This window comes from Chenopodium quinoa, unplaced genomic scaffold (genome assembly GCF_001683475.1).
Source record: "Chenopodium quinoa cultivar QQ74 unplaced genomic scaffold, ASM168347v1, whole genome shotgun sequence".
Classification (NCBI taxonomy): domain Eukaryota; kingdom Viridiplantae; phylum Streptophyta; class Magnoliopsida; order Caryophyllales; family Amaranthaceae; genus Chenopodium; species Chenopodium quinoa.
In genome coordinates, this window is record NW_018745291.1 from 1265534 (window position 1) to 1278434 (window position 12901).

The 12901-nt window shown below is 32.7% G+C and overlaps 2 protein-coding genes across 3 annotated transcripts; both read right to left on the minus strand.

Annotated features, from left to right (window-relative positions):
- Positions 1 to 4943: 4943 nt before the first annotated feature.
- On the minus strand, positions 4944 to 5615 carry LOC110712260. The gene has a single exon (XM_021890721.1). The coding sequence runs from the start codon at positions 5613 to 5615 to the stop codon at positions 4944 to 4946; it is 672 nt and encodes a 223-aa protein (XP_021746413.1).
- A 155-nt stretch (positions 5616 to 5770) lies between these two features.
- On the minus strand, positions 5771 to 12559 carry LOC110712207 (tRNAse Z TRZ4, mitochondrial-like). 2 transcript variants are annotated; one of them, XM_021890667.1, is made up of 14 exons: positions 11891 to 12559; positions 11533 to 11603; positions 10779 to 10868; positions 10606 to 10650; positions 10432 to 10486; positions 10184 to 10224; positions 9674 to 10060; positions 9475 to 9501; positions 9324 to 9376; positions 9071 to 9200; positions 8898 to 8948; positions 8324 to 8721; positions 7510 to 8155; positions 5771 to 6117 (listed from the first exon to the last, which is right to left on the minus strand). In XM_021890667.1, exons 2-14 carry the CDS (start codon positions 11599 to 11601, stop codon positions 5821 to 5823), a joined length of 2289 nt encoding a protein of 762 aa, XP_021746359.1. In that variant the 5' UTR covers positions 11602 to 11603; positions 11891 to 12559; the 3' UTR covers positions 5771 to 5820. The 2 variants fall into 2 exon arrangements, with proteins under 2 accessions (XP_021746359.1, XP_021746358.1); XM_021890666.1 differs by having other exon boundaries at positions 9324 to 9583.
- Between the last annotated feature and the right edge of the window lie 342 nt (positions 12560 to 12901).

Consider the following 12901-nt stretch of genomic DNA (forward strand, 5'->3'; position numbering starts at 1 on the left):
CATTTGTATTAGTTTTGGTCCTTACTTAAAAAATTAAGTTTTATATTTTAGTTGGAATCTGCTCGTGCTCAAGGCACATATAAATTACTTAACAATTGCGTTTCATTTTTTAGTGGAAATCATAATTTTACGCTAATCATGTATCAAAAAAAAAAAAAGATTTATAGAATTCTTGTCATATCATTTTGGTAAAAAAGATTTATGGGATTCTTATCTTATTATATTTTTGAAATCTTAGACATATAAATTAATTAGTTCCTATAATTTTGGTATATTCATAATTAGTTGTTTATATGATTTGTATACAAACATAACTTTGTTATATATATGATATCAAAATATCTAAGTACATTGTTACGAATAGTGAAGGTTTGACCGAAAAATTTAGTTTTGAAAGATTATTATTGATCTTTTTTTTTTGACAAGAATTATTGATCTTAATTAATTATAGTTTAACGGTTTCAATTTAAAAAAAAAAGTAGCATTCACCTGATTTTTTGTTAACCGAAATATCCATAATAACATTTGCCGCTTTTTTTAGCAATTTTATAGAGAAATATTCTCTCTCAAAAAAAAATATTCTTAATGACATTTAAGAGAATATAAAAAATCAAAAATTGCAAAAAAACACAATTTGTTTACGAAGTTTTTATCCCGATTTTAGTCCGGATTTGCGAATGCATCAACAACTAACATTAATTTTAGGAATAGGGGGCTTATCTATGACATGATTGATGAACTCTATGAACAATGATGAACGATTGTAGAATAATATGAACAATGTTGAACGATTTTAATTTTGGGATTTTTAATTATAATTATAAATTCGAATATTAATTAATATTACAAAAAATAGATTTTCATAATTTATAATTATGTATTTCTAAAAAAAACATGAACTAAAAAGAATACAAAAAAAAAATACATTAATTCAAAATGAATATAGAAATACTAAATATAGGCCAATCAAATTTTTCCACATCAGCAAATTGTGGTGTCATTTATAAAAGAATGACATTGTAGAATTTTCAGAGATCTTAGGTTGCTTGTGACATTTGTTTATTTTTACTTTAGACGAAACAACATGTTTATTAATTTGCAGCCCACACAAATTGTAAGTGTTAAAAGTTTAGTCATATTTTGAGCTTTTTAACATTACACTAGTCATTACTTTTGTGTAGAGTTGTGGTGGTATTAGTGGTCGTGGTGGTGGCGCCAATGGCCTTGCGGTGGTCGTGGTGCGTATGGTTGTGCGGTGGTGACAAAGATGGACTGATGATGTAGATAGAGGAAAGAGAAAGGGGATAAAGCTAAGAAAATACATTAATATCCTTATATTAACATTTTTTGTTAATATGACACATTAACAAGTATTTTCTCCTTTTTTGTATTCTAAATGATTATATAGCCATATGAACTATATCAAAATATTATCTTGTTTCCACTGATTAATTGCATAAGTTTTAAAATTTTAATACTAGATGAAAGCTCGTGCGATGCACGATTTTTCATACATATATCTCAAGAAAATATATTTTCCAGTATACTCTAAGTTTTTTTTAATAATATTTGATTTATTTTACAATTTATAATACGACTTAATTTATTGTTGTTTTGTATTTTATTCGTTATTGTTAGTTATATGACAATAATATGATATCTTTCCAAAAAAAAAATTGTAAATATGATATTTCATTAATTACATATTAGGATAAAATCTTTAATGTGAAAAGATAATAATTTTTTAATTTTAAAATAATTTAAATCCTAAATCATCATTTGTTGCTTTTTACACTTGAATTTAAACTCTCAAATCTATTTATCATTTTGTAATTTCTAGTGATCTCTTGATCTCTAACAAATTATCTGCCTTTTCGAATTTTTAGACATAAAATGTTTAAAGAAGGTAAATTTTTTTTAATTGCGTTATAAGTTTTAAATTTCTTTTATGAAAAAATCATCTTATTAATCGGGTATATAGATAAAACCATTAATTTCATAAGATAATTTTTATTTTTTTTTAATAATTTAAATCCTAATATCCCACGGTTTTTTATACATAAAATCTCATAAAAATAATTTTTGTAGTTAGATCATACGCATAATATTTTTGATTACTTTGCTATTGTTTGTTAAGGATAATTTTTTATTAATTTATATGATTTATTCCCCTAATAAATATTTTGATAAGAACATTAAAAATAATAGTTATTAGATGTAATATATCAATGTAAAAAATGTATTAAAAAAAAAAATTGGATCGGATCACCAACTTTGTTCACACCCATATCTCTTCCATCTAATAAAAGTGGATAAATAGCACATGTTAGCAAAAATAAAATTTATATAAAATTATTCTTTATAGTCTTATAAAATATATTAAAATATTTACCAGAAAGTGAATAATTGTTGTGAAATTAACCTAAAATTTTTAATTATACAAAATTAAATCTATGCATTGGAATTTTTTCATCGTCCCCAATCGCCCAAACAATAGTATTTTGGAAAATTGAATCATTATTTTGTTGCTGCTGACAATGCGTGCGATATTGCTTCTTATTTTGTTAACGACTGAAAAATATCTAATGGAGTAACTTTTCCTTTAATCAATTTTGAACAAAATTGTAGATTAAAGTTGACTTTCATTGAGGCATGAACGTAATCACCCTGTAATTAAAAGTAAAAAATTAAGTTAATTTTATGACTTAATTAAGCTACCTAAATCACAAAAAATTTGTTTTAATATAATCATAAAATTAATTGATAAAAACTAAAAGGTTCATTAAAAGATTTAATAAATGTAAACGATTTATAAAGATATAATACCTCCTCATCCAATAGGATCATTAGGCGAGAAACTCGTACTTTGATATTCCATAGTTTTTTGCTCGAATATAATTCTTTGATTAAATTAGATCTGCATGTAAAAACAAAATTCAGTAAACAAAATATAAACATATAACCATTAAGTATCCCAAATAAACACAATTTAAGCAATAATCACAATATACATTTTAACATGGGTTTTAAAAATTAGGCTAAGAATTACTCAGTCATTGATGAACTAATAAAACTGACACAAAATTTGCTTGGTTTGATTTTGTATTGATACGAAATTTTGTTGGTGTCATATGATGCGTCAATTTATAATGGTAAATATCACAAATTTTAATTCAATTATAATTAAGGAATGATTTTTATTTCTTATCACAAACACTATCAAAATTTATCTTATAATAGTAGGTATATAAATCCTATATCTAAAGATGATTATTTTAAAATATAATTTTTAGCTTTTTAAATAAATTAAATCCTAATAAATCAATATTCATTGTTTTTACTTACGTGGCAAAATTCTTAAATCTCATTCGTCACTTTTGTTTAGGTGGCAAACGGATTTTTTAATTCCAAAATAAAATAGAAATCTAATATTTAATTGGTCGAAAATATACCTTTGCTTATGTGGCACACCGAATGCTCTTGAAAAATGCCTACTTTATTTATATATATATTAGATTTGTATAAAGTGGATAAATTTTCGCAAAATTTCTCCTTTTCTGTATTCTAAATGATTATATAGTCGTATGAACTATATCAAAATATTATCTTCCACTGATTAATTGCATAAGTTTTAAAATTTTAATATTAGTATAAAGCGGGTAAATTTTCGCAAAATACAAGTTGATCAATTTGATCAACTTGTTTCGCCAATCAACAGGGTAACAATGTCTTTTCCATCATTAAACCTGGGGCAATTTGGTAATAACATTTATTGTGACTCAGCATATTTGTCACACACGCACATCTACGTGTATTTGCTGCAATTTTGGCCATTACGTCAATTTTGATGGTTGTATGACTTATTTCCTCAGCTACCCCATGTCTCATAAATGCAACTACCCCTTTTAAGTATTCAATTTTTTTTATTTTGTAAATTGTTGTATTGATATTACTTTTCATCATCTTCCAAACAAGGTTCCTCTCTGCATCTGCACCTAACCCCGCTGCCCTTATCTTGCAAACCACTATCTATCCACCCACCAACTACGGGCAAAACATTACAGTTCTCCATGGCTAGTTTAGAATCTTCAAAATTCTAACACAAAACAAACAAATTCTAGTTCCATTGTTCTGGCAAGTGATTTCGCAACGACGCTTGATGTGAGTGATTTTGGTATCTAATCAATCGAAGTGTTGGGTAAGTCGAATACAAACTAAGTTCATTTTGATTTTGGTATCTATAGAAGGATTATTGTTACATTTGAAATTAAGGATTATTGAATAGCATCATCGAACACTGGTTTTTTTTTTATATTTTTAATCTTATTTATGTAGTATTCTCTTATCTGTTTTTTACAGATTATTGAAATGTATGGATTCTTGAAGTAGATTTTGGTGTGAAGTATTCGAATCAATATATAAGAAAGTGTGATAATACTGTGGATTTGTGAATTTACGACACCAAATTAAAAAAGATGAACATGAAACGTGGATATAAACAAGGCAAATCAATGATATTAAAACTTGACGGTGACGCTAAACACTCTAACGGACGTTATATGGGGACACTCCTACTCAGTTGCTGAGTAATTGCCATCAGTCAAATATGTGGATATGTGGATGTTTGCTATTCACTTTTTTTTACAAAAAGAGCCATTTTAATTGACAAGTTAAATTGATAAAAAAAAAATCAATGGGAGCACCCTCGTAAATTTTGCATCAATTACTTTCAAAAGTTTTCAATATTATTTCAATAATTTTCATTAATCACCCCTTTTATTTCAAGTGAGATGAGATTACGAAGTCGATACCCTTACTTGCCCTATTCTTAGTTTCTTTTTTTTTTTTTTTTTTTAATAGGAAAACGGTAAATGCATTAATTTATAGAAAGAGACCAAAAATACATATGGGGAAATCTCATTCGGGACAAAATTATCCCAGAGCTATTCACTACCATACGGCACTAACCTAGCTAGGTGGTGGGCAACAAAGTTTCCCTCCCGTTTAACATGGCACCAAATAATAGAAGAGAAGTCCGTACAAGCAGAGACAATGTCTTCTAGAATACCATCAACAGCCGCTAGAGAAGACGACCCCTTCTTAAGCTTAGAGACTAGCAATAAGGAATCAGCCTCTAGAATTATATTACCCATGTTTTTCTCCCTTGCCTTCTTTATACCAAATAGGGCTGCTTTGCATTCAGCCACCAATGGTTCCCACCACGCCCTTGATCTGCTCACTGCCGAGAAGAGAACACGCCCTCTGTCATCACGAGCTATAGCTCCTAATCCCACCCAGCCATCTTCTGAAATTGCTGCGTCCACATTCACCTTCACTGAGCCGAGAGGAGGGGGCACCCAAACTGGTCTACCCACTGGTTCGCTTGGAGGAGATGTATCTCCATAAATCTTCTCAGAATATTCACCAAAATCAGCCACTATCCTACTGTGTCTGAGAAGAAGAGCCTCATCCGAGTCCCATACATTTTCGAAGACCCATTTGTTGCGACGAAACCAAATAAACCATAAGAGAAATAGGCTCTTTTGATAAGTCTCTGTCGAGAGATTTTTAGCCCAGTCAAGCAACAATTCTCCAAACGAATACGGTATGTTCATGTTAAGCACCTCCTGGCAGCCACACCTCACCCATAATTGCCGAGCTTTGGGACATAGCACCACAGCATGAACAGCCGTTTCATTGTCCGTTCCACAACATGGGCAGCTTTGGTCTTCTATAAGGTAACGTAAAACAAAACTATTGATAGCAAAAGGAGCACAAAAAATACTTTATAATAAGATCACGAATCTCATTTGCGACCAATTATACATCACATTCTAGTGTTCGAGTAATATCATCTTTAAACAGTAATTTTAAATATGGAAGAATGCGAGGGAGTATAGGCAAGTCCGCTAAGTTTACACTCATGAGATCAAAATCAATGCTAGCCTTTTCCAAGTTGATCTCACTGCTAATTGAAGGAATTTTAGGATACCGTTGGCTGAAGTGTGTAAGAATAATGCGATATGCACCAGCAGAGCTCCCCACCTCCATGGCTTCTTTAGAGGTGCTGTGATTTCGGGCTATTGCCTCCTCCACAAGGTCATCTTCAAAAGTCGCCTGCAACAATGAAGTTCAGCTATCAGATGATACTCCATTTAAAAGTTAAATAAAGACACACAATCCAATCATCATTAGGATAATTTGAACAAATGGGACATTTAAATTGTTAGTTGTAACAGAAAAAACACACACTCAAGCGCAAAGTCTTCAAAAATTGAACCCACTCCACTGCCTCCTCAAATACAATTTTTTTGCAAGAAAGCACCTTTAAAGAATATATTTCCGTCAAATGGCACACAAGTTAACTTTTCGGTCCTTTGTTCCAAATTTCCTTTCCTTTTTAATTTACCTCACTCATGACGCAATAAAATTATCCACTCTCACTCTCTTTTCGTTACCTCTTATGATTCAAATCTTCTGCCATGAATTCCCACATCATTCTGCCTTTCCCTTCCCTATGCTACCATCCCTGCCTTTCTCCTCACCAGGACCCATGAAATGGAACTCAAAGATATCCACTTTCTTATAATTCAATCTCTCTTATTCCTGTAATGAACCTCGTGATCTCCATTTTCATTCCACCCCCATAAATTTCTCACCTCAAAAATCAATCAAAATGGAAAAGGAGCTTAAAATTGACGGTGATATTCACCTAGTTTCACACATTCTTTGAACAAATTTAGGTACAGTTTTGACAGCATCCAATAGTGGCATTAGTGCACACTTAATCAATATCAAACTGAATAAAATTAAACCAATTACAAGCCAAACAAAACATAAAGAAAATCTTGCTACACGTGACAAAACGGTTATTAAATTATTCACTTTATCCTCTTGTTGATGATACTAAGAGAGAACAAGGAATAAGTGATGAAGTGAAAAGAAAATGGGGAAAAAAAAGTGGGAAGTACGTTCATAGGGGGAAGAGTGTCGGAGGGTAAAAAGTAAGCAGGTGTGTCTAAATGCAAAGAAAAGAAGAGAACAATAAAGAAAATGGACAAAAGAGTGGTCAAGGCATCGGAAAATAGGCATTTGGTGCCTTAACCGTTGACAAAAGAAGAAAACCTAGAACAATATTCCTTTATTTAACTACCTGCTCTAACTGCAGCACAGAGAACTAAGGCAACCTCTAACTAGTCGTTTGATCCAATAGAATTTGAAAAACCCTAGGCAAATTTGATCACGCCATGCATGTCCAACTCAATAAAGCATCAATCATGCTAGCACAAAAGCTGTCTGCCTGATAGCAAGGACTACCAAGGTAATTCCCAATCTCGATCAATTTTTTGCTATTCTAAATAAGGGTTAAGCAGACTATTTAGACTATAAGGATCCAGGGAAAAGGTGAGGAATCCTATAAGGGATTAGAATTAATTTCCTGACAAGTGGACATGCACTCGGCCACTTTTTTTCAGTATACTCATTTATAAATCAAGGGAGCATACATACCTCGTGTATAAGAAGAGTCGCTGCTTCAGCTGCCTGTATTACTTCAGTGCATGGCCTAGTGTCACCTGAGTAGACAACCTTCCACCCTGGAATCAGAGCTCCATCATTGTTGACTCTTTCCCTTGCTTTCAATATAACACCAAATGACTCAGGACAATGCACAACAGGAAAACTTATCAATCTTGCCAGGCCCATTTCTTTCAAAACTTCACTCAAGCTCTTTTGTAAACCATAATCTACACAATTATCCACATAAATATTTGTTTTCTGTCTCTTTGAGCACCTCTGCAAACATCCATCCTCCTCATTTTCATCGTTCACATGCTCATCTTTCATGCTATCAGGTGAAAAAGTTTGGTAATCTGTCAACACAGGACCACGCTTGAATGTGTCCCATGAGGCTTGAGAGGTGCTTCTGCAGTCAAGGAACTGCATATCTATATCTTCCAGATCTTTGTATTTATACAGGAATGATTCAAGGTACTTGGGCCCAATGACATGTAATGGTTCATGAGGGGTTCCCTTCAACAAATCACGCCGCAGAGCAAGTATCCTCACCAAACCAGCATGATGATCAGCATGGATATGTGAAATCCAAATGCATCTTAGGTTTTTTACAGCATCAGCAGCACCATCCATGCCATATCTGTAGACAGTAAGGACACAGCAATTCAATAACAGTACTGAAGAAAACCTTATACAGTAATACAATGTACTGAGCTTGGAAACATACTACTGTCCCCCCCCCCCCCCAACACCCCCAAAAAAAATATACACTTTCCTCAAAAAAATAAAAATAAATAAAGCAGATCACCTTCTTTTTAGTTGAGCCAGCGTTCCTTCACCACAATCTAGGAGCAAGTTACCTTTGGCGAAAAGATTAACAAAGATAGAGCTAACATTGCGATATTTAGATGGCTGAGATGAGCATGTCCCTAGCAGCACAATTTCTGCATCATCTCTCCTTATATTCTCTAAACAACTAGGAAGAGGACTTTGATCCAATGAAGGATCTCCAATCAATCCTTCTCTATCTTTAGTGGAATCCCCTTTGGCCACTGTGGGCTCACACCAGAACTGGCTGATTTGCTGGGCAGCTTCTACAATTTCTGGAATCTCCAGCAGTAAATCACTAATGACTTGTGAAGAGGGTATGAAACCCGGAACATTTGATTTATCCAAACCTAGTTGAGAGTGAGGAAGTAAAGTGAACTGTTTGGTAACCAAAAAAAAAAAAAAAAAAAAAAAAAAAAAAAAAAAAAAAAAAAAAAACCAAAAATCAGATTATGGAATTTCAGGAAGACAAAAAAAGGACAAATAACCAGAAAAACACTCTATAGAGTATAGACAAGCCAGAAAAAGAGAGAGGAAAACAAGATTTTAAGCACCTTGAGAAGATTTTCTGCTAATACACTATCACAGATCCATTTAACAGGCTCCTGCAAAGTGCAAAGGTAAATGAGGAATTTCTCAGTTTCCATTTTCAACATCCTCTATAAACAACTCTATATTCTAGGAAGTTGAAATAACAGATACTAGATTAAACCTAAGAGAAACCAACCATGCCCATTTCAGCATTTTGATGTTCATGAAACTCTAAGTCAGGAGCTGGGAAAAACTGAGGACACAGGTAACTAAGCTGGTTTGTGATCCTAGCACTAGATTTTAGAATCGGTATATTCATATTCTTCCTGCACATACCATGGTCTCAATCAGCATACATCCAATAACTTAAACATAGAAATGAAGATAGATGTAATACAAGGAAGGGAGGAAGATTGCTCAACTACAAATGAAGGATTGGAGCAACTCACATTGAATATCCAGCCATAATATGTTGTACTGAGCCAAACTTCTTCATCCAGTTCTGATAATTTATAGTTTGTACAACAGAAGCAGGAGTAAGATGGACTACACAATTCACAGTTTCAAGTGCTTCACCTGAAAGATTTGCATAGTATTTACCAAGAGATTGGGTGATAAATAGCTTTCCTGCATGAGATTCAGTTGGGCAGTCAACTATGAGTACAACAGGGCCTTGGGTTGAAGGGTCTATCACATCACTGGGGTGAACCTAAAAGTAAAGGTAGCATATATAAACAGAACATACAAAAGGTTCTATAATGAAAATCTGTCTCCTAGAAATTCTCATATGAAAACTCACCATAATATCTAAGCGATCTGACTTGACAGATTTCCCGTTTTTAAGTTCTCTGCGCTTGGGTCCAGGGTTTAGACCAAGGGCATCAGCCTTCTCATTGTGGAACTTCCCTTTAATTTCGGCCAACTCACAGATGTAGACAACAGACACATCACTAGGTTTTAGAGAAGAATCTTCAGAAATACATGGTTGTAAGAGAATTGCTGAAACTTTGACAGCTGCACTTCCACAAACAAAGAAAGGACCTTCAGGCAGGCTTGAACCAGTATGAGATTGAGCATCTGAAGACAGATTGACTCCAAATCTCTCCGCACAGATGGAAGCATGTGGAATGAAGGACTTGAGTGCATGAACCAATGGTTTGAGATTTGATGGACCCCGTAGCTTGACCTAGCAGTCAAAATTTCAGCACAGCATATAGAATAAACTCACATAATACTATAATAGCTCATTATATAATTTGCGAGTCAAAGAGACAGCAAAGTTGGCATCATGACTCAAGCCAGTACTTACAGAATGTCCTTCTCCAATGCCAGCCAGAGTTAGAAGCAACCCTGTACAAGAAGTTATTGATCTTTTAGAACCATGGCACAAAGACTACAGTCAAGAAAACAAAATAAATGTGAAGCTTCTTTCCTCATTTACTCCTATATTAATTCAAATTACCTTATCAATTCATTCTATATAGAGCAAGCATACTTTTCAAGCATATAATAAAATAGAAAAACATGAAAAAAAGTATGACACGAAATGACAAAAACCTGGAAGTCCACCAATTGTCTCTGAGCAAACACGAGAAAGACATACATAATCTATCTGAAAAGGCATCACAGACACAATATCCTCAGCAATTCAGTATGGAAAAATAGAAAAAAAGAGCAACAGAATACTCATGAACATTCAAAGACTACAGCAATTGATCCACCTATATACACCTTTGATAGCTTAATCTTATGCTCCGCACAGAATCGTTGTAATCCCTACAATGAGATTAGACATGAATGTTTATAAGTGTTCCGAGAAGTATAATTTGAGCAACAAATAAATAGCATAATCGGAATGGGTGTTCCTAACAATATCTTCTACCAATAAAAGGCTTTATCTTTACCTCTCCAGCATTAAATATAATCCGGAAATTATCAAAGAAGAGCAGAATTGAAGGCATTGTGTCATGAGTATCCATACCAGTTCCTAAAATCTGCTCCAAAAAACAGAAACTAAATCATGTCACCAAAAAGAAGAGGACTTTCCAGTACAATTCATTCAACCAGCCACAAAAAAAATGGAATTTGAAGCAACAAGATTTCTATGATTAGCGTTAAACTCACTTTCTAAATACGAATGTTTCACAATAAGCTCAACAGTAAAAACTTGCATTTATACCTTTTACCGGCACCTCTATCATGTTCCAAGGTACACAGGTTTTGTTCTTCCTCATTTCTGATTTTGTTCCTTTGGAGAATTTTGCACCTAGAGCTAAGTGTACTTGGGAACAACTAAGAATTTATACCACATTTAGCAATCATGTCCTTCATTCTCTCGTGTATTACATAGGCGTTTTTTTTCCTTTTCGATCATCTATCATCTATTTCTATCCTCTTTCTTAAAACAAGGATAGTGTTAAGTTTTTGGGAAATTAAGAAAATTATAGGATAACACATAGTATATTAAGAAATTGTTTTAGCAAAATGTTAAACCAAAAATCAAAAAACGTTTTCAATTGCACAATATGCCAGTATATAAACAACTAAATCAAAAGAATTATCAACAAGTTCACAAATTTATAGCAAAACTATTGAATACAAGAAAATATCAACAAGAACATAAATCATAGAGAGTATATAGAGACCAAAAAAAATAACCTGCACATAGGCATTGGAGGACTGGGACTCTTCTTGACGATACACTTTCATCTGCTTGTTTCGTTTCATTGCTGATAATTACGAAAACATAAAATTAAGAACAAAAATCCAATATAACATCAAGTTAATTCATTACATTACCATAAAAATAATTATTACCCATACAAAAAATTGAATATTGTTAATAAATTTTTGGAGACTACTATAAAAAATAAAATGGCAAAACCCTTGATAAATATCGAGTGATTACAACTAGAATCAAAAGCCCTAAAATTGAATGCGCACCATTTTTGAAATTTATAGAAATTCAAGTATTCAATTTGAATTTGATTAAATTAAGCGAAGAAAGATTATTTACCTTAGCGATTACTTGAATTCAAATTCTGGAAAAAGTTTGAAGATGCTCCCAAATTTTATGCTCAAGGTGAGAAATTGTTGTTGGTGGCGGTGAATGGCGATGAACAAGCGAGCAGCAACGCCGGTGAAATTTGCCTTTGATGGTTTAAGTGCGATGTTAAGACATATACTAGCATGTTGGTATATAATTGGTCACTAGTCTCAATGTCTCATGCACACTTGAGTGTATCGAGTCTGCGTTACGGAATATGGATGTGTAATTGTGTATCATGCTCTCGCTACTTCAGGAGTAGGGTAGAAATTGCGTGTGCCGAGTCTATGCTATGAAGAGTATGAACAAGTTAAATTATACAGTATTATTTATGTTGTTTTACAGCAGTGCGGAATATGGCTGGAGTATGTTGAATCTATGCTAATGAATAGAAGTTATGAGCAAGTTATTTACTTAAAAATATACCCTCATTTACCCTATAAAAAAAAGCTAAGTTGGAATCGTTTCTCATTAAACACGTGTTCATTCCTAAAGTCATCGTTGACAATTAAATCCGTAATACTCAACACTACTTCATCCTTTTTTTTTTTCAAGTGCAACAATTTAACTTTTTCTACTACTCCATTTATTTAGTGTCTTTGACTACTTGTTTTTTTTTTTTTAACTAATGTACTCCGTATAATGTATAATAAACAATTTTTGTCATGTAATATGTTGTTGAATTAGTTACAATATACAGAGTACCTTTATATAATATCAACAAATTATAATTTATATCGACATAAATTTAAGATATTAATAGTCAAAGTTACCTATAGGGGGTGTTTGGTATCTGGGATTAGGAGGTGAGAATAGGATTATTATTACCAAGTCTCCATAAACCCATGTTTGATTAGGGAGTAGGAATTAGCTTGAGATTATTTACCCTCTATTCCCACCATTTTATTACATACCCCCTAGGTAATAAAATGATGGAAATCCTCTAGCTAATTAAAAGACATATTTGCCCTTAATTTAATA

Excerpts from the sequence above, each read along its gene's own strand:
- LOC110712260 (XM_021890721.1), bottom strand. The coding sequence starts at position 5,615 with ATGAACATACCGTATTCGTTTGGAGAATTGTTGCTTGACTGGGCTAAA.
- LOC110712207 (XM_021890666.1), bottom strand. The coding sequence starts at position 11,601 with ATGAAACGAAACAAGCAGATGAAAGTGTATCGTCAAGAAGAGTCCCAG. Across the intron at positions 10,225-10,431 it reads GACAATTGGTGGACTTCCAG|GGTTGCTTCTAACTCTGGCT; the intron begins GTTTTTGTCATT and ends CTTCTTGTACAG. Across the intron at positions 8,722-8,897 it reads TAGCAGAAAATCTTCTCAAG|TTCACTTTACTTCCTCACTC; the intron begins GTGCTTAAAATC and ends GTTACCAAACAG.